General features: G+C 28.7%; 1 protein-coding gene across 1 annotated transcript; it reads right to left on the bottom strand.

Annotated features, from left to right (window-relative positions):
• Positions 1-5,444: 5,444 nt before the first annotated feature.
• LOC107408524 (protein POLLEN DEFECTIVE IN GUIDANCE 1) lies at positions 5,445-11,677 on the bottom strand. Its single transcript, XM_016015924.4, has 11 exons — positions 10,907-11,677; positions 10,143-10,294; positions 9,679-9,782; positions 8,797-8,885; positions 8,582-8,655; positions 7,810-7,960; positions 7,546-7,713; positions 7,172-7,269; positions 6,930-7,052; positions 6,568-6,636; positions 5,445-6,041 (listed from the first exon to the last, which is right to left on the bottom strand). Exons 1-11 carry the CDS (start codon positions 11,598-11,600, stop codon positions 5,835-5,837), a joined length of 1,929 nt encoding a protein of 642 aa, XP_015871410.4. The 5' UTR covers positions 11,601-11,677; the 3' UTR covers positions 5,445-5,834.
• Positions 11,678-23,229: the final 11,552 nt, after the last annotated feature.

The following is a 23,229-nucleotide window of genomic DNA, read 5'->3' as shown; positions in this document are numbered from 1 at the left end:
AAAAACTTGCACTGAATTAAAATATAAAAACAAATAAAAATAAAAAAAGGAGGTGGCCTACTATCGGCGGGAATGTGAATCCCATTGACACCGTTGGATTGGAAAGTCATCGGACGGTTATTATAATTTTCAAAAACTTTGTATTTTTTTTTTTTTGACTATATGAAATTTAGGTTTGATAATCTTGTGGATCATGATAACGGCACGCGCTAAGATCCATTGATAAATACTTTCCAGCCGAAATAACCGTAATTTTCGCACATGTTTTTTGTATTTTTTATCATATGTATAATTATTTTTTATTTCATTATAAATTTATAGTTGATTATTTATTTATACAAAATTAATAAAAAAAAATTAATTTGTGGAATCAATATATATCTTTTCAAATGGACAAAAATTATGAATACGTAAAATAAATTAATTTAAATATTCTTTTTTTTAATGTAAATTAAAAATATTTAATTAAATAATTCTCTTTTTTAACGGAAATCTAACCCTAAAATTTTCCATTATTTGCAAATAAACATTTTTATATTGGTTTTCTCCTTCTAAATAAATTTGAATTCCCTTTGCGTCAAACATGTATTCGAAAATCTAAGTTCTATCAATCAAAAAAAAAAAAAAAATCTAAATTCTATCGCTTGGAATCTTGTTCTATATTGTTGTAACTGGGCAATGGAGAAGGATGCTAGTTGTTTTCTTTCTTTTCATTTTTTCGCTTTTTGTTTTTATATGTTCATATTGGGAAACAAAAATTATATGGTATTAAATTAATTAAATTAGGGAAGCAATTGAGCCTTAATTTTCTCTACCATTATATTCAGACCCCAACTTTAAAATGGTTTTTTTTTTTTTTTTTGTTTTTCCCCCATAAACAAACAAACAAAGAAAGTCAAAATTTACTTTTACCTAAATATGGTAGCGAAAAATAACAAACAATCCTGCGATAATTGACAGCACAAAAGGATCTCCTTAAGGAAAAAAAAATCTTTGACTTTTGCTGGCCATGAAACCCCTTTTTTTTGTTTTTTTTTTTTTTTGGGTGCAAAAATAAAAACTAAAAGCCATTTTATCATGGCGAAGGAAATAAAATATAAGATTATATAAGACATCCCATAAAGGTATACCTTCATAAAATCTATAATTTTGATACTTTTTTTTTTTTAAAAAAAAATTATTTTTAATATTGATAGTATGAACAAAATGAAATCTAGGTTGCGTTAGTCCTTGAAAATTTTATATAAATCTAACTATGTCCAATTTATATCTGAAAACTTAATTATTTTCTTCATTTTTGGTTAATTTGTTCTGAGAAAGAAAAATGGAGGGATGCATGCACCAACCCAATCATCTTCTGTGGGATGTGGACCCTTCCTCTGTCAAATCAAATATATGTATATATTTTTTTCTTGTCCAAACTTTTTATTGGTATAAATTGATTAATTTATTTTTTAGGGGATATAATTGATCTAAATTGATTGAAACGCTAAAAAATAATGCATAAATGACATGTAAAGTTTATTTCAATCACCATCTTATTTTAAGTGGATATCATAAGGAAATAAAATAATAGAGGTTTGGACTTTCAACTTTTTTTATGTACACATATTTATTAAGAGTACCTTACCAAAATTAAGTATGTATATTTATTAGATTGGAAACTTTTCAATTCATAATTATTTTTTTTGATGAATAATTAATAATTCTTATTATTTATTTATCTGTTTGTTGGTTTTCAACTTCCTTTTTGCTTTTGCTATTTTTTTTTAAAAAAAAAGACTAAATCCGCTTTTATTGTTGTTTTCTTATGAATGAAATGATGAAGTAAATGGACGGTTTTGATAAGACAAAAAATTTATTGAGATGAATTATAAAGAATAGTCATCTATAATTATCAAATTATAAAAATCATACAAATCTGTAGATATTGTCCATCGCAAGCTCTTTCCATATGTCTTTTACCATATCATTTTTTATTAAATGAATATATGATTTTCTTTTTTTTTTCTTTTTTTATTGAAAATGGATACATGATTATATGAGATTAAGCTTAAAGGATAAAACTAAAAAACTAAATTTTAAAGAAATCAAGTGCCAACCCTTTTTTCTTTTTTTTTGGTTGCTTGTGATATTATCAAGTGCCCAACCTTTAAGAAATTTTGTATAAGTTTGGTAACTTGATAATAACAAGCAACAAAATATATAGATGGAAGTATTATCAAAGTTAGGTTACACTTTGAATAGGCTGTTACTGCATTGAAGTCTCATTTTTCTTGGGACCTACTTAATGTTTGTGACATGATCATTTAAGGCAGGTGGGACCCCAAGTATAATAATTACAACATTTATTTTTTCATATTTTCAAACGTTATATTTATGTCAAACCAAGGATTAATTTTTTTTTTTTTTTTTTGCTTTTGTCCAATGACAATCATACAATATATATATATATATATATATTTGTGAATAAATGATAAATACACTCATATATAAGAAGCTGTATTATGAGGAATCTTCTCGAGCTGTACCCTCTATGTATTGAAGGTCCACTACAATAAGTTATCGTTTTAGTCACGAATTTTATTATCATATAAATTTTTGAAGATGTTAAAATTTTAATTATACGTACATATATATATATATAGAATAATTTCATGAGGACAGTTCATACTATAGAAACGCCGTGTGTGTATATATATATATATATTTAGTCTTACAAACTATAACTTTACAAAAGAAAGGAAAAGGATAAAATAAAAAAGAAAAAGAAAAAAAAATACAAGTTATAGACTGAGCTTATTTGGTGATAAATCAAACACACCGCATTTTAATTTTAAAATAAACTAAGCTGTTCCATTGTTAAAGAATTTATTAATATATATATATATATATATATTAATAATGTTCCATATGCCAAATCATTTACCAAATAATATTAGAAATGATATGTTAATATATAAATAATTAAAATTCATATAAACTATATGTGGTAAGTAAAAACTAAATACGCTAATAAAACATTGTTACATTAGTTATCATGTCATTGGTTAGTTTCTCCAATTTGCTGTCTCTAAAAAGTATCGCCATACAAAGGTGATATTGCTAAAATTTACCCCAAAAAAAAGGGTGATATTACCAAAATTTAGTATATTCTATTCATGTCGGTACAATATCCCAATTTCAAAAAAAATAAAAAAAAATAAAAAATCTATGAGAAGAAAATACAGATCAAAATTGCAACACCACATGAAATTCAACTGAAAGTGTATGCGGCTAAAACACCTATACATTTACATAATTTTTTACTTTTATAGCTTATCTTCTATATTTACCAAGAAAAAAAAAAGAGTTTATTTCAATCTCTTATTAGAACACCTTTATAAACTTTGGTACAGATTTTAACATTGTAATAAAGTATGAGAAATTTTTTTTATGCAATATGTTATATAATGTTAGAATCACATTAATTCTGTTAAAATGTGCTGAGATGAAAGATGACTGATCATATTAGTAATCTAATATATAATATACATATATATATATATATATATGATTTCATGTAAAAGACACAAAAATGTTTGAATAAAACTACTTGAAATAATTACAAAAATTCTGAAAAGTGGAATTATATAATTAGGCAGTGGATACCAGCCAATTAAAATGTACAAAATGCAACTTGGGATCAACAGGACCCCTAATAATGGTACCTTTTTGTTTTCCTAAGTCTTTTTTTTAACGCCTAACTTTTCTGCAGATCTAATCATAGTTTTCAGCCCAAAAAATATGCAGTCAAGAAACATTATAATCACAAAAGTGAATTTGGAACCAAAAAAAGAAAAAAAAAATTCTTTATTAATTTATTTTCTTTTTGAAAAGAAGCTTTTCAATTATATTCGGTCTTCTTCACCATTGAGGTGACTTTTCTGCGTTGAGATAAAGTAAAAATCAGACACCTTTTCTTTGAGATCTTATATCATTGCATTTGATTAGGTTGGTAGAGATGGGATCTTCAATCCTGTTTCCCAACAATGCAACTCCTGTGGAAACAAGGTTCTAACATATTCTCCAAAGTAGATCTGCATTCATGTTCATGGGTTATATTCGTATCAATCTATTTAATAATTATATATGATCTATTTATTAATCATATCATATAACTAAAATACTAATCCAATATATTTATAAATAGGTCAACACGATACGATCCATTTAATACGATTATTTTAACGAGTCATGTTGACCTATTAATCTGTTAATCTGAAATTGACCTGTTAATTTGAAAATTAACTTATTTATTTTTGTTTTATTAAAAATCTATTTTTATCTTTAAAAAATTAATAATAGAAAATTGTTTTTATAAAGTTTTTAATTTATAATATTTTTTAGTTATTAAATATTATATTATGGATAAAATTATAATTTAAATGGGTTGTAATAGGTATATAATCGTGTCGGATTGAAATTGACACGTTTAATAAATGGATCATAACAGATCAATTTCGAGTTAAATGGATCAATCCGAAAATGACACGATTAATAATCGTGTTAAATGAATTGATCCGATTATAACCCAAATCTATTTATGATAAACCCAAACCCATTTATTCTGTATCGTTTTCGAGTCGTATCATGGCCTAGATTGCCACCTCTACTCCAAAGTGCTCAAATCTAATTTGCAAAACCTTTTTTTTTTTTTTTTTTATGGGTTATATTATATATATTTTCAGAAAGAAAAAAAATTCATTTTAGGATAACAAAATTACCTTGCCAATTGCCAAACCTATGAAGAGCTCACGGTAAAAATGTCGAGCTGAAATTGCTGTTTACTTTTGTTCAACATCTCATTGCTTATGTAATATTTAGCTGATATGCATCTAAAAAGTAGGGTTATATTATTGTAATGCTAACCTATTGATATAATTCATCAATTTTAAACTGACTTTACGATTAGATTTATGCACTGAGGCAGCACTATTTAGGGTTCATATATAGATTTCCGCTAAATTGTTCTCCTCACAACATTATTTTTCTCAATATTAGATGTCTCAATAGAATTTGGTTTTAAGTTAACCCAAGAATAGAGAAAACATATTTATTTTAGTCGTGTTTGTAATTCCATGTAGGCAAGAAATTTCAGCTCAGCAAATATTTTTCGAAATAAAGCAAAGATCAACACACACACACACACACACACACACACACACACACACACACACACACGCACACGCACACACTAATCTTTCAGTCCATAAAGCACCCTATAAGCTTTGCATTAGATAACATGCATGGTACATTATAAAACATATTTAGCAGAACCATAGGAAATTAAAGCCAAGAAAACACAGAATGGTGAACGAACACAAGCAGGAGCACAAGATGGGTAAACATAAGAAAAGAAAACACAGAATGGTGAATGACCACAAGCAGGAGCACAAGATGGGTAATCAGAAGAAAAGAAAATATTATTATTATTTTTTTCTCTATCAAATAGCATTATAATTTTTTTAAAAATATTCGACCGAGACCTGAATTAGAACACTTACATAATAGATATGACAATGTAACGCGGCATATAGTTACATTTGTATACACAGCCGATTCCTGACTGAGCAAGTAAAGCTTTCTTTTGCGACAAAACTGAGAGGTAAAAACCCTGTATAACTTAAAAAAAACCAGACGCTGGGCTGCTCTGGCTGATGCTGTCCTCAAACATGTGCAAAAAGGGTTTGATCTTTAACTTATCAATGTCGGTTTCACAGGCAAAAACAAAACAACCATCAGCAGCCAGATCAGTTAGGACTGGTTATGTGTAAAGGTTTCTTCCTTCTAACTTAATCAGAATGGAGATGGTGTTTTCTTTTCCGGCACCTATTGATATACCAAGTGGCGTGTTTCTGTAGGCCCATGCCTATCATCACCTTGAGACTAGTGAGCATTACAAAGGTGATGGCAGACAGGAGGAAAATCCAAAATAGCCTCCATGGAAGGGGATTGCAGGGGATGAGAGCAGCATATACAGGAGTTAACACTCGAATGACCTGAAAAAATGAAAGTGAGAATTGAAAGTGCTGTGAACCATTTAAATTTAATGTAGATAAATTTCATTCCTATCCTACACAAAATTCTTGGAGTTTTATTTGAACCCCAGTTGTGGCTGCTAATTTATAACTCATGCCCATTTGCCCCACAAAAATGGAGCAGAAATGTTCTGTAGGTTTTGCCATTACTCCTAACGTTATTCCCATAGTATAAACATTCAATTACAGAAACCAGCATATTGGATTAATTGGCATTTAAGAAAATCTCATCTAGTGTCTTCCTAGTTTTAGAAAGAGCGGTAATCTCTCTATATCTATTTTACCAAGCATGCCTACTACACAGTGAATGTCTTGTTAATTTTCAGCACAGCCTTCGTCCTTCTCATATATTATATAGGCAAGACCATTACAGACCCAAGAGAGGAATAAACTTTGTGGAAGTGGCATAAATATTCCCACATATAAAAAGATTGAGGTCTTCAAATGAAAAAATCCACATGAAGTGCAGGTAAAAGAAAGAGCTTACCACACAAGCTGGTGCCAGTGGGACAAAAGTGAGGTTTTTCTTGGCATCTTCAGTTTGTAAATTTAAAGTCTTAAAGGATAAAAAGAAAACGAAAGGTCAGATAACCATAACACAGACTGTCCAGAAAACGAAAAATGGTATAAATTGTAATGGCTGTAAATATGAAAAAGATAAGGATCAACATATATTTTTGGTTCACTAAAATGGTAGCAAACCACTTGTGTGGATACACACAGAGAAACCAGCACAAATGGTATCCTTCATCCTAACCGGTGCATAACTTCACCAGACAACCAAATATTTAAAGTATCAAGCAAAATTCATTTATCAAATGGAATAAGAAAATATCCAAATATATATACCTGTTTGCAAAGGTCCTCAAGAAACTCAGAATATGCAATGGGCTTAATGTCATTAAATTTGGCAATGAAGGAATGCTTTATGATATCAATAACCATTTCACAGAAGTATACCAGGAGAGCATTCTGCATCATCCACATATAATTAGAAAAGGAGCCACACACAATATGCATTAAAAGAGCTGTTTCTTTAAAATATATTTTCCATAAACATGGTTCGACATACAATGATCAGGTAAACTTACAAAGAGAAAGCTTTCAAACCAGGGACCCTCAGCCTCCAGAATATTTTGAGCTAAAACAAATAAGACAAATGCTGAAATGTGGAATCTCTCTACTGAATCTGGTGGGAAGAAGTGGCACAAAAGACATAAATAAGAGATTAACACAAACCAAACCGTACAATTAGACCACGAGATTAACTAAAGATCAAAGTGCAAAATAACACCCTAGTCATTCTCTTCACCACAAAATGCAGCAAAGTGGCTGGATGATCCAATTTTTTGGTGGTTAAATTGCAAGAGGAATAATCTCTTTTTGTTTGATCGTATAAGGTGCAGTAAAAAAATGTATCTCTAGGAAAAGCCCATACAAGAAAAGTTAGAGAAAGCTAACTCACCAAAGTATACAAGACTATGAATGTTATCCTTACTATATCGCTTAAATACATTACTTTTTATCTCAGCAAAGTTATTTGACACCAGCAAAGCCAGCAAAGCATTATTATGAGCCACGATACAGGTGGACAAAGTAATTGCCTGAGCTAGCAAGATAAATGAATGAACAAGTGCAAATAGTTAAGGACACAAATGAGGTAGTCAAGGGGCTTAATGTGACGACCGGTATAATGAAGAGTTTATTATCAAAGTCAAAGTGAGGATATTGGAAGCAGCCAGAGCTAAACCCTGGTCGTAAATGTATCTCCAAATCCAAAAGCTCATGTTTTCTGGTTGAGAGTTTGCAAGACCGTCTGCTGAATTAAATAGAGTTTGCAATACATCGGGATTAAAACTTTGACATAGCTTGTCAAATATCTGCAAGGATGGCACAGGATCAGTAACATATAAATTTCAGCATGCAACAAAATGAGAAGCTGATAAATTGACGTTAGAGAAAAACTAATGCCTGATAGCCACAGACAAATCAGAGCGAATTGCAATAGCTAAATTATGTTCTGACTGGAACATAAAAGTTTTCAGACTTGGTAACTGAAAGATATGGAAAGTAGATAAATTCTGTTTTTGCAACCCTTAATAAGAAATATGAGGCCATGATCATCAGTATAAAGAAAATAACTAAACTGGGGGCTATTCTTTTAAATGTATGGCAGTAATTATTAATTTTTCCCTAGGGCTTTTTCCCGCCAATGTATTGCTAGTTTATTATTATTATTATTATTATTATTATTATTATTGCTAGGCAATAAAATTTTGAAAAGCTTTTGAGACTTTCAAACTTTAAATTTAAACCCCAGCTGATCGGAATTACTAACCTCCCACACATCGTGGACCACATATAATTTGCATTTTTCGCAAGGACTTTTTGCCACCAATATATTGCCAGTCCCCCCCCCCCCCCCAAGGAAACAAAATTTTGAAAAGCTTTTGATGCTTTCAAACTTTAAATTTAAAACCCAAATGATCAGAATCACTAACCTCCAACACATTGTAGACCACATATAATTTGATTGTTCCTTGACCACGAATCATGTGATATATTAAGCTGATATCTATGACAATAAAGGATAAAAATACAATAAATAACATTTATGGGCTCCAATTATAATAATTTCATCAAACTAGATTGCATAAAACTAAAAGGAAAGTGGTAGAAAACACAATTATAATATAGTATCATATCCTTACTGAACCTGTTCGCTCCAGAAGAATTACTCCACAAGCCATTATAATAAAACAGCCAAAATCAGACAGCTCAGCTGCAGACGGCCTCTTGAACTGCCTGGCAAAAGCATGGTTAGGTTACTCTGTATCATATGTTGTCATTATTCAAGAAAACAAACCCAAAAAGGCGAGAATTTTCTGAGGGAGATATTTGTTTGGAGACACTAGGACAGTTTTAACTTCACAAGGCAATAAGCCAATATCAGCCAGCTAAACTACGAACCATTATGCCCACAATTTCCAGCATCTTATTAAGTAGTGATAGTTGTATGAACGAGTTAAAATGGTATTAGCACTATCCCACATGCCTAGACTCATTTAATAACTGAATATAAGCATGCCTTCCATATGCAAAATAACAAATTACCAAAGGCAAGGGTCACCAAGATTTGAATACAAAGACTGAACATACATCCAAGGTAAAATACAAGTTAAGTTACTATCAACCTCAAAAGTTTAAATTGTTAGGAAGTGGATCAAACTATGTGTAGATTAAGGTGACATAAAACAAACTTAATGAGTTCCATATATTGTGTTTGAACAACAAGAAGTGCTACAAATGTTTCGAAGTGAAACGTACCCAAATTTAATGCTACCTAGGTAACTGTTTTTCTTAAACTTGTAACCTCATGAGAGATAGAGAGGCCTCCATTCACAGTATTAACAGAGCACTGGGTCATAATTTGTTTCACTAACAAAACGATTAAGAACATAGAAACAAAACTCCTAATGCATTTGACTCTCCATCGTTTGAACTACAATTTGAATAATCATCATTTGTAAGATTCCTCATATTTATACCAAAAGATGCTTTAATCCAAGAATAGAATTTAGAAGAATGAGAAACTAACCTTGCATTTAGAAGCCTCCAAAAGGTCATCAAAACTCTTGCTGGCATGATAGTTAACAATGAAAGGAATGAATCAAAGCAGACAAAAAAGCCAACATCTATGAGCTGCAAGAATGTGACACATCTGAGTATCACCAATTACACCTAATTTAAATAAATTAGTTCAGTGGTAAAATGAAATCCTAATTAGCTAATAATAATTTTGAATAACCCCTTCTAAAACCAAATCCTTTTGGGAAGTGAAGGAAAACTTTTGAATAAACCAAAAGTTCATAATCCTCAACCTAAATGGAAAGTTCAATCACTGAGACCAAAAAAAGAAGCAATTTACTAGGAAACTAATAGACCATTCAGTTAACATAAAAAGAGGACCCAGTTTCAATTAGATGAACAGGTGTTCATATACATATAAATGATTTTTGTACATGATAGATTCACATTTTGAAATGACAGCAGAGCCTTTACCAATTCACATCTCCATGGCAAGCGGAAGATTGTATCATAAACTCTCTCTCGTTCTTTCTCATTACCAAGAGTAGTTGTGCTCCGCAGCGAATTTCCACTGAACATTTCTTCCATGAAGTACTTCATTGGTGATTTTCCAACCGAAAACAAATCTGAGAGAAAAGCAAAAGTATCATAACATAGAAAAAATAATAAAGGAAAACCAATAAAAGTAAGCCTTATTCCAACTAATATATTCTTATCTATGAATTTTCGTTTTTGATTAATGAGAGTAGCATGTTTATTATTATCGTACACCAAGTCCTCAGGCCACCACAAGTCTGTGCCCTTTTCTCTCAACCAAACTAATATATTTGTTGCTTGCTTTCCAGCAGGCATTTTATCTTCTGCTTCTAAAACTGCATTTATCATTCCTATTATCAATCGTTAGAATTTTTAAACGGGTAAATGGAAAAATGGAAGCTTTTCATAAGAAACAGGAAAATCTTCCCCCCGGTGGTATCAACTATGGAAAACTGCATGGCTTTGTTAACGATGTCAAAAAAACACATTACTGGGAACTGGGAACTGGGAACTGAGAACTGAAGTACATTACAATGCCTAATTTCTAGCCAATATATCACCTGGAAACTGTAATTTGTCTTAAAACTTCATTGCCCTTCTTGTATAAGTAATCATATCAATATCAAAACCATAACACCAAAACTAAAAACATAAAAATATAAAACAAAGAAATAAAATTCGCAAACTTATCATAAACTTACAATTGGGATCATCTGCCATGAGCCGTTTCCAGTCCAACGACCCAGATGGCTCCAACGTCGGAGCAACACTCCCATTGGGCTCGCTCCTCTGCTTCCCAGTCGAACCCAACTCAGCGCTGTTCTCCTCCTTCCCATCATTACAAACCCTCGAACCCACGTCCTCAACAACTCCATCATTTCCTCCACTCCCATTCACAGTCCTCTGTCTCAACTCTCCATGATTAAATGCCTCACCACCTCGCAAATTCTGAAACCCCGTGTCAGCAGCGACCTTAGTCACCGTTCGAAAATTCCCTTCACTCTCCTCGCAAACAACGGTCCCTACACTATAAACCCTAAAATTTTTCATCTCCAATCCATTTTTGCAACTGCTTTTTTCTCTGTCCTCGGAAAACACATTTACAATGTCCGAGACCGCGTTTGTAGTTGTGGAATTATCTAAAACGGAATCAGAAGCAAATCGATTTTTCTCGGCGATCGGATCCTCCGGTATCGTGGTGGAGTCGATGATCGTCTTCTTCTTTTTCCGTCGCTTTTTCCGATTCGGCTTTTCCTGGGAAGCGAATTGGTTTCGAATTGGATCGGAGATTGAGCGGTGGATTTGGTTTTGTTCGTCTTCGTCTTCTTCTTCGACAGAGCTGGTTTTGCTCAGAATCTCGAACGATAGCTTTCTTCCGGTGGATCTCAACGCCATGGCCGCGAAGCAGATGAAGAAAAAAATAAATAAATAAATAAATAAATAGATAGAGAGCTTCTTCGTTATCAGTTATCACTTACTGGAAAAATTTTATTATATACTTGTTTATTTTTCCAAAATTTATTTTTAATTTAATTTGTTATCCACGTCATCATCTTTTTTACACTCTGTCACTTTTGAGTGGCACGTGCTTTGTCATTGAGAGGGCGCTACAAATGCCAGTGCCCAGCGGTAATCTTTTTGTTTGGAAGCAAAATTATACTTATTATTGCCAATGATTTTTCAGGAAAAAGAAATACTCAAATATATATTTATGTGTATATATATATATATGTTATTTATTTGTTTTTATAAATTAATACAATAAAAAATATTGTTGTTTTTATTTTTTTTTAAACTGAGATTATGTGGCTTTACATTAGCAGTTAAAAAATTTATATAATTTAAATTTGGATAAATAAACTCTTATTTTAAAATAAAATGGTTGAAAAAAAAGAAAAAAAAATTGTGTTTGTAATGTAATGTAAATAATCTAAAAATACAATGCCATGGGGCATTAGCAACTTAAATTAGAATTATAAAGGTATCAAATAAAAGGTATCAAATAACATGAAATTGTAGAGGTACCAAATAATATAACAGTTTATTAATAATTAATAACTTCAATTAACATAACTTAAAATTACGTGATTTATCAGAAAAAGAAAAAAAATAAAAAAATCAAAGTGTGATCTTGCCACTGTTTGTGTTATATCAAGTGGTACTAGTAAGTCATCTTTTTTTGTCCCTTTTTTTTTTTTGGCCCTGGATGTTGAAGGGCATATTACTAAAAAAAATTTTAATTATTGATCAGCATTCTAATGATTTAGATATCCGAATTGAATTCTGAAATTTAAGAACTATATTATATTTAAAATTTTAAAAATGCTTAGAATTTTAAATGTAAATAATTTATATTTTAAAAAAATTTATATAAATTTAATAATATTCAATTCATATTTTAATAGATTTTATATAAAAATTTATTAAAATTTAAATGTATTCAATTAGAAATTTGTATAGTTCTTTTAAAAATTATAAGTATTCAAAATGTTATTAATTTTAAAAAATGATGGATTTTAATAAATTTAAATGGATTTTAAAAGTAAAATTGTGAAAAAAATTGTTAATATGAAATCCAACTTGACCTAAAAGATTTCGTTGGATTCTTATAAATTAATTATAAAGTCTATAAAATTCCATAATAATCCATCAAATTTTTTAAATATATAATTTATTTATTACATAATAAATGTCAAATTTGAATATTACATAATAAATTAGTAAAAGCAAAAGACATAAATCAACAAAATTTAAATATGAGTTTTCTATGATAAATTAATATATAATTCAATAAAATTATATTATCAAAAAATAGGTAAAAGAAAATTTCGAAATTAACCTTAAATTTGTAAAATAATTAAATAAATTGTTGCAAAAAAATACTTAATTAATTAAAGACATAACAATATTTTCAAAAAGTGATAACATGCAGTAAATAGGTAAAATATAGAAATTCTTAAATTTTTTTTTTTAGGGTAAAGCTTAAATTCCTTTTTAGATATTTCCATTTAACAAACTATTGGGAAAAAGCAATGAAATGACTATCAAAATTATTTCTTAGACGGATTTAACTAAATGAATTTTAAAGAATTAATAACTTTAAAAAACTATACATAAAATCTATTCATTTTAATTTATAATATATTCAAACCATTTATATATGTGTCTGTATATATATATATATATATATATAGATTTAGGGACCCCGGCAAAATCCTTTTTTTTTTTTTTTTGGTTTTTCCCTCCTTTTCCTCTTTTATGGCTTCCATGTTATTTAATAAAAATAAAAGCAGAAAAATATCAAAAAATATATCTTAGCAAAAGGAAAAGAATCAAACCTTCTATAAACACTGACTAAAATCCTTTAAAAGCAAGGAAATTCGGGGAAGAAGATTTTAGAAGATTTTTCAAAGTAAAGGAAATTTGGGCTGTTGGTAAACTTGGGCTATAAGCCAAATCATTAGGACTGTAGGTCAATTTGATTATCCTGTATATTTTGCTTTTTCCTTACTGGGTATTGTTAAATATTGGTTTTTCCGCTGGTTTTTTTTTTATCGTAATTCGTATTTTTTCTGCTCTGAATTTTGTTTTCAAGCAGCGTCACATCAAGGTTATGCCATTGAGCTTTATTTGAATCCTGTGCTTGAGAGCCAGGTGTTGAAGACCTGGAATGTTCTTGCTTGACGTAAAATTAGCATCCAACCACCCTAATTGCATGGACAAATGATGCAATTAATACGTTGTATAGAATAAAGATCAATATATTATATGGCATTATCTAACATCTTGTTACTAAATTTATAAAACAACACACGATGCATTAATAGTATTACTTTAGCTTTAAAAAAGATCGACGATATAAAACGATGCATCTCAAAACTTTCAAAGAAAACGTGATGCTATTGAAATAAGTTGTTTATTTTTTGAGTTTTTGATTATGTCTTTATCAAATGTATCAAATTTTCCACTAAATTTTTAGTGACGTATTTATTAAATATGTCAGATTTTTCATCAAATTTTTAGCGATGCACTTTTACCGATATATTTATCATATGCATCAGATTTTCCATCAAATTTTTAGCGATCCATTTGTCAAATATGTTAGATTTTTATTTCAATTTTTAGCAATGCACTTTTAGCGACGCTTTCAACATATGAGCCAGATTTGATTGTCTACTTTTAGTGATGCATTTCACTTTACATTTAACGACTCTGTATGAAACAGTAGCTAAAAAATCTTTTAGCGACTGTTTTTTAAAGTGTCGCTAAATATATGCGTCGTTAAAAATAGCCAATGAAAGGAGATTTTTTGAAAAATGTCGCTAAATGTGGAAAAACAACATCGCCAAATATGTTAGGTGACATTGTTTGTTTTAATGAGTCGCCCTTTATTTATTTTTTTAAAATTTTGTGAAAATTAATTAAAATAGTAAAAATAATTAAAATACAAAAAAACTAAAACTAGCTTCATCCAAAATAATTAGAATAAAAAAATTTAAAATAAATATTTTCATAATAAAATAATTATCAAGTAAATTAAATATTATCCTATTGACATATTTTTAGATAATTTGGTAAACTATTGTATGTGCAAAAGCAAATTCAATATTAATTAAACTTCCATGAATGCATACTCATTGAGATGGAAGTTGACGTTCTCTTGTTGACGATATTACACTCTCATACTGCATATGGAAAAATTAAAAAAGTTATTAACACTTATGCAAAATAAATAAATATTAATCATTATTAAATTTGTAATTTAATAAATAAAAATTTAAAGAATTTTACCATTGTTCTTGAGATTTGGCGAGACACATTTCTCACAATTAAAAGTGGAAAACAGATAATGAAGTAGATCAAAAAAACAATTAAATGAATAATAATAAATGTCATAAATATTACTTAAAACATAATTAGAAGATATACGTACCAATTTATTTAGAATATATTATTTATCCATATCTCCTCACAATCATTACAAACATAGTCACTCTCACATTCATCCTCATTATCATTTTCATCAACACTTGACAACTGTATGACAAATGGATTGTAAGCCATCGTAGTATCGCCAAGAACATCTTCTTCAATCAGTTCTTCTTCAACAAAAATACAATGTTGTGGTGGAGTTCAAATAACAGACCATCTTGAATCAAGTTGATCTTCAATATAAAATATTTGTTGAACTTGTGAAGTCATGATGAATGGGTCAGATTTATATCCAATTTTATTAAAGTTAACACATGTAAACTCTATCTCATCAACTTTCACACCATTGCTGTTAACCTAATCGCACTTGAACATTGGAATTCGAAACATAGTATAATTGACATTCCAAATTTCTCTTATGATCCTATAGTATGCCATCTCAATTTAAAATTGGGTTATTATCCTTAGCATGCACTAGCAAAATACTCACTTTTGGCAATAACTTTGACACCACTATTATGGGTGACCCGCTTATTATCCATATCTAAAATGTTGAATCGAACCCCCTCTAATGACATATCCTTCATGTTTCGTTACCACTTATTGCGGACCATGGGCTAGCCATCTTAATGTTTTAGAAACTATGTGATTTGGTTGAGTTCGCTCCTGTTCAATCTAGTCAATTGAAAAAAATATAAAAAATTAAAGCTAAAATAATGATATTATATTGAATATTTAACTTTCCCATACCTTATCACGTAACCAGTACATAAATGTATGTTTGTGTTCGTCTTGAAACCATCTTCCTTTTTTTTTCTCAATTTTTTTTTTGTTGACTTCAAGACTTCAAAATGAATACTAAAACAAAGAAAAGTTTTTGTAATTAATAAAAATATCCAAAATATCAACTTATTTATGCATATTAATGTATTCAAAATATCAACTAAATTATACATGTTGACATATATATATTAAAAATATCAACTAATTTATACATCAACATATATATATGCACCTGACATACGGTTTCACTTCTGGTGCATTCGAAAGTACGCATCTATGGACTTGCTCCCAAAGTTGTTAGTCAATTGATTGATTTTTTCCATCTTTGATGGGGGCACCAACATCATCTTTATCATTTAACTTTTGATATCTACCAATGGGGTTTCCAACTGCATCTAACCCTCTTTGAAATTCACTACAAAACTCAATCACTTCTTCACATATGTAACTCTCGGCAATATAATCTTTTGGCCAATTTTTATTTCGAATATAACCTTTTAATACTTTCATGTACCTCTCAAACAGGTACATCCACCTGAATTTCAAAAATTCAAAAATTCTCCATGCTAAATTTTAGAAATTCATTCACCCCCTTAGCAAAATCGCTTGAGGTTCTATCTTTTGTTATCCATGATTTATCCATTTTCCTACCAATCTAAGCAAAACAATGTCAACAAACAAATTATCAACAAAAGCAAGACTAAGAAAACCCAGCAAACCTAACCTTTGGTTTTAATAAAAAAATAAAAAATAACCTAACCCACCACATGTCACCGCCAATCATAAAGAAAAAAGAAACTCACCGAAATGATGGAGAGGAAGAAAAAAGAAGCCAAGCTAACCATGAGGGCGACACAGAGAAATCCAGCTTCCAGACGGCAACATAGGCAAATGGAAAACTAAACCCGAAATATCCCACTCTTCAAGTCTCTCTTAGATTGCTTTCAATTCTACCATCTATTAGGTCGTTTACTAACATCTATTTTGTGAAAAGAAATAGTATTCAAAGGTGCGTGTAAAATTTTAAAATGCGCCAAAAATTTTTAGAAAATGGCAAAACAGGTGACACTTTTGAATAAACAGCGTCGCTAAAGGTTAGTACTGAAAAGAGATGCGGCGATGCAATTACATCTTTTAGCATCACCTAGTTTTGTTTTTTTTTTTTCTTTGTTAAAATTTTTTTTTTCCAAGGGAACAAGAGATGCAATGTCTTCTAATAGGGTTGCCTGTAATATTTTTTTTTTAAATGATTTTTCTTTAACTTCAAATAACCAGTGAAAATATTTAAGAAATATAATTGAAATAGTTATTCAATTATTTTGTTTTTCAAGTACTTTATATTTTCTGTTTAAACTGGCAAATTTCTCAATTTTTTTTTTTAAGAGAAATGGCAATGCAATTACTTCCTTTAGTGTCGCCTCTTTTTTTTTTTTTATTCTTTAAAATTTTTTTTCAAGTATGGTTTATTTTCTGCTTAAACTTGCAAGTATTTTAAATTGTATTTTTTTTATAAAAAAACTAGGGAAACAGGCTACACATTGTCTTTCGATAGTGTCACTTGTTCCTTTTTTTTTTTTTTTTTTCCCTCTTCCCCCCCCCCCCTTTAAATAGGATTTTGTACTTTATTTGAGTTTAAAATTTGCATTTGCTTTTAAAATATGCAAGTCTCATAAATGTTCCTTTTATGTCTCCAAAATTTTAAGAACAAGCGATGCAGTTGCATCTTAAAAGGGTCGCCTCATCCCCTAGTTTTTAAAATTTATTTGTAAGCTTTAATTAGTATTTTGAAATTTTATCTACATATATTTTCACATAACAATCCAATGAACATCAATTCCATTGATTTAAAAATAGAAAATAGTTTTGTCAATGCTCTTCTAAATTATTCACATATATACGTATACACGAAATACAAAAACACATCTCACGACCTAATTTGACATAGGGTATACCAATTGTATAATTGATCTAATGCAACAAGGACTTATAGTCCAATTTCTCTACATAAGTATGTTCAACGAGATGAACTTTTAGGTTTTTGGGTATCAATGATAGTTTATTTGCATTAAAATTTACAAACTCATTAATATTTTTTTTTAAAATAACAAGCGACGCATTTAAATACAAAAGAGTCGCCAGATAGTTCAAAGCGACTCATTCATATCCAAAAGAGTCGCCTTATACTTTTTAAATTTTTTGTATCAAATACTTAATTAAAATAAACGGACGACGCAGTACAATATTTTAATGTCCTTGTTATTTAAATTTTTTTTTTCCAAAGTACAATTTATTTTCTATTTAAACTTGCAAATCTCTCAATGTGTATGTTGTTTTAATAACAACAGGAATAGGCGATGCAATGTGTTCTCATAGCATCACCTGTTATAATTTTTTTTTTGGCCCTTTAAATAGGATTTTGTACTTTATTTAAGTTTAAAATTTGCATTTGCTTTTAAAATATGCAAGTCTCATAAATGTTTCTCTTTCTGTTTCTAAAATTTTAAGAACTGGCAATGTAGTTGCATTTTAAAAGGGTCGCCTTATCTCCTTGTTTTTAATATTTATTTTTAAGCTTTAATTAGTTTTTTGAAATTTCATCCACAAATATTTTCACGTAGCAATCCAATGAACATCAATTCCATTGATCTAAAAATAGAAAACAGTTTTGTCAATGCTCTTATCAATTATTCACATATATATATGTGTATACACGAAACACAAAAATACATCTCAGGACCTAATTTGAGATAGGGTATCCAATTGTATAATTGATCTAATGCAACAACGACTTATAGTCCAATTTCTCTGAACTATGCTCAATGAGATAACTTTCAGGTTTTTGGGTATCAATGATAGTTTATTTGCATTTAAAATTTGCAAATCCATTAATTTTTTTTTTAATTTGAAAGAACAAGCAACACACTAAATGATAAATGCATCGCTAGATAATTTCAAGCGACCCATTCACATCCAAAAGAGTCACCTTATACTTTTTTAATTTTCTGAACTAAGTACTTAATTTTGTTTATAAAAAAGGTACGGGCGATGCAATTTCATACTTTCGTGTCATCCTTTATTACATTTAAAAATAATTATTTTTCCAAATTACAACTTATTTTCTGTTTTAACTTGCAAGACTCTTAAAAAAAGGAATAGGCAACGCAACTGCTTCCTTATGCGCCGCCTGTTCCCTTTTTTTTTTTTTTTTTTAATCAATGTGATTTTTTTCAACTTCAAATAGCCAGTGAAAATATTTAAGCAATATAACTGAGGTGGTTTTTTGTTTTTGCATAAAGGGAACAGGCAATGCAACTGCTTCATTACACGTCGCCTGTTCCCTTTTTTTTTTTTTTTTTAATCAATGTGATATTTTTTCAACTTCAAATAACTAGTGAAAATATTTAAGCAATATAACTAAGATAGTTGTACAATTATTTTGTTTTTCATGTACAGTTTATTTTCTATTAATTAAACTTGCAAATATCTTAAATTGTATTTTTGTTTTTTTTTTTTAAAGATAAAGGGAATAGGTGACGCAACGGCTTCATTCCGCGTCACCTGTTACCTTTTTTTTTTTTTTTTTAAAATCAATCTGATTTTCTTTTAATTTCAAATAACCAGTGAAAATATTTAAACAATATAACTAAGGTGGTTTTTTATTTTTTATTATTATTATTTTTTTAAGATAAAGGGAACAAGCGTCGTAGCTGCTTCATTCCATGTTGCCTACTCCTTTTTTTTTTTTTTAATCAATCTGATTTTTTTTCAATTTCAAATAACTAGTAAAAATATTTAAGCAAAAAAAAAAATGAGGTGGTTTTTTAGTTTTTAGTTTTTTTTTTTTAAGATAAAGTGAACAGGCATCGCAACTGCTTCATTACTCGTCGCCTGTTCCCCTTTTTTTTTTCTTTTTTAATCAATGTGATATTTTTCAACGTTAAATAACTAGTAAAAATATTTAAGTAATATAACTGAGGTGGTTGCATGATTATTTTATTTTTCATGTACAGTTTATTTTCTATTAATTAAACTTGTAAATCCCTTAAATTATATTTTTGTTTTTTTTCAAAGATAAAGAGAACAGGCAACGCAATGACTTCATTTCGCGTCACCTGTTACCTTTTTTTTTTTTTTTTTTTAATCAATCTGATTTTCTTTCAACTTCAAATAATCAGTCAAAATATTTAAGCAATATAACTGAGGTGTTTTTTTGTTTTTTTTTTCTTTAAATAAAGTGAACAGGCGATACAACTACTTTATTATGCGTCACCTATTTCCTTTTTTTTTTAATTAATGTTATTTTTTTAACTTCAAATAATCAGTGAAAATATTTACTCAATATAATTGAGGCGGTTGTACAATTATTTCATTTTTCATATACAATTTATTTTCTATTAATTAAATTTGCAAATCTCTTAAATTGTACTTTTGTTTTTTTTTTTTTTTTTAAAGGTAAAAAGAACAGGCGACACAACGGCATCATTCCGCGTCACCTGTTGCTTTTTTTTTTTTTAAACCAATCTGATTTTCTTTCAACTTCAAATAACCAGTGAAAATATTTAAGCAATATAACTGAGGTGGTTTTTTATTTTTTATTTTTTTTTAGATAAAGGTAATAGGTGACGAAATTGCTTCTTTCTCTTCACTTGTTCCTTTTTTTTTTTTTTAATCAATCATATTTTCTTTCAACTTCAAATAACTCAATTATATTGCTTATTTGAAGTTAAAAGAAAATTAAATTGATTAAAAAAAAAAAAAAGGGAAACAGTGATGAGGAATGAAGCAGTTGCATTGCCTGTTCCTTTATCTTTAAAAAAAAAAAAAACAAAAATACAATTTTAGAAGTTTGCAAGTTTAATTAACAGAAAATAAACTGTACATGAAAAACAAAATAATTATACAACCACCTCAGTTATATTACTTAAATATTTTAATTGGTTATTTGAAGTTGAAAAAAATTACATTGATTAAAAAAAAAAAAAAGGAACGAGCGATGCAGAACGAAGACGTTGAGTCGCCTGTTCCATGTATTTAAAAAAAAAAAACTAAAACAAAAATACAATTTTAGAGATTTTCAAGTTTAAACAAAAAATAAACTATATATGAAAAACAAAATAATTGAACAACCACCTCAATTATATTACTTAAATATTTTCAATAGTTATTTGAAGTTGAAAGAAAATCACATTGATTAAAAAAAAAAAAAAGGAAATAGGCGATGTGTAATAAACGGGTTGCGTCGTCGGTTCCATTTATTAAAAAATAAAATAAAATACAATTGAAGATATTTGCAAGTTTAATTAATAGAAAATAAACTATACATGAAAAACAAAATAATTGTACAACCACTTCAGTTATATTGTTTAAATATTTTCATTAGTTATTTAAAGTTGAAAAAAAAATCACATTGATTAAAAAAAAAAAAGAGAACAGGCGATCTATAATGAAGCAATTGCGTCACCTTTTCCCTTTATCTAAAAATATATTGGTTAAATACTTTCACTGGTTATTTGAAATTGAAAAAAAATCAGATTGATTAAAAAAAAAAAAACAGGCAACCCGGAATGAAGCAGTTACGTCGCCTCTTCCCTTTATCAAAAATAAAAAAATAAAAAAAATACCTTAGTTATATTGCTTAAATATTTTTACTGATTATTTGAAGTTGAAAGAAAATCAGATTGATTTAAAAAAAAAAAAAAAAAGATAACAGGCGATGCGGAATGAAACAGTTATGTCACCTGTTCCCTTTATCTTAAAAAAAAAATATATACAATTTAAGAAATTTGCAAGTTTAATTAACAGAAAATAAACTGTACATTAAAAACAAAATAATTTTACAACCACCTCATTTATATTGGTTAAATATTTTAACTGGTTATTTGATGTTGAAAAAAATCACATTGATAAAAGAAAAAAAAAAAAAAAAGGGAACAAGCAACGCATAGTGGAGCAATTGCATCGCCTGCTCCCTTTATGTTAAAAAAAAAAAAAAAAAACACCTCAGTTATATTGCTTAAATATTTTCACTGATTATTTGATGTTGAAAAAAAATTACATTGATAAAAGAAAAAAAAAAAAAAAAGGGAACAAGCAACGCATAGTGAAGCAATTGCATCGCCTGCTCCCTTTACGTTAAAAAAAAAAAAAATGCCTCAGTTATATTGCTTAAATATTTTTACTAGTTACTTGAAGTTGAAAGAAAATCAGATTAATTAAAAAGAAGAAAAAGAAAAAGGAAACAAGCGACGCCTGTTCCCTTTATCGTAAAAGATAAAAATAAAAAACCACCTCAATTATATTGCTTAAGTATTTTCACTGGTTATTTGAAGTTGAAAAAAAATCCATTTGATTAAAAAAAAAAAAAAAAAGGGAACAAGTGACACGGAATGAAGCAGTTGCATCGCCTATTCGCTTTATCTTAAAAAAATAAATAAATAAAAGACGACCTCAATTATATTGCTTAAATATTTTTACTGGTTATTTGAAGTTGAAAGAAAATTACATTGATTAAAAAAAAAAACAAAAAGGGAACAGGTGACGCGAAATGAAGCTATTGCATCGCCTATTCCCTTTATCTTAAAAAAAAATAAAATTACCTCAGTTATATTGCTTAAATATTTTTATTAGTTGTTTGAAGTTGAAATAAAATCATATTGATTAAAAAATAGAAAATAAAAAGGGAACAGGCGACGCAGAATGAAACCGTTGCATCGCCTGTTCCGCTTATCTTAAGAAAAAACAAGAATACAAGAGATTTGCAAATTTAATTAACAGAAAATAAATTGTACATGAAAAATTAAATAATTGAACAATAACCTCAGTTATATTGCTTAAAAATTTTCACTAGTTATTTGAAATTGAAAAAAAATCCCATTGTTCAAAAAAAAAAAAAAAAAAAAGAACAAGTGGTGCGGAATGAAGTAGTTACATCGCCTGTGCCCTTTATCTTAAAAAAAAAAAAAAACAGAAATACAATTTAAGAGATTTGCAAGTTTAAGTAACAAAAAATAAACTGTATATGAAAAATTAAATAATTGAACAACAATCTCAGTTATATTGCTTTTTTGCAAGTTTAAGCGATTTTTCTTTTTTTATCATATCAAATATTAAACGACGCATTTTATATTATAAACATCGCCTATTTTCATCTATTTTGTAGTATTCATATAATTAAATTTTGTTATTATAAAAACATAGATAAAGGTGACTCTCTATTCAACCGCATATTCAGCGATGCTGAAGGGCAGCATCGCGTATTGTTGTTTTTAGCGACCATTTGACTTCGATAGTTTTTGAACGTGTCATATAT

Source organism: Ziziphus jujuba, chromosome 12 (genome assembly GCF_031755915.1).
Source record: "Ziziphus jujuba cultivar Dongzao chromosome 12, ASM3175591v1".
NCBI classification, from domain to species: Eukaryota; Viridiplantae; Streptophyta; class Magnoliopsida; order Rosales; family Rhamnaceae; genus Ziziphus; species Ziziphus jujuba.
The sequence above is the reverse complement of the archived record's forward strand: the minus strand, read 5'-3'. Positions and strand labels throughout refer to the sequence as shown.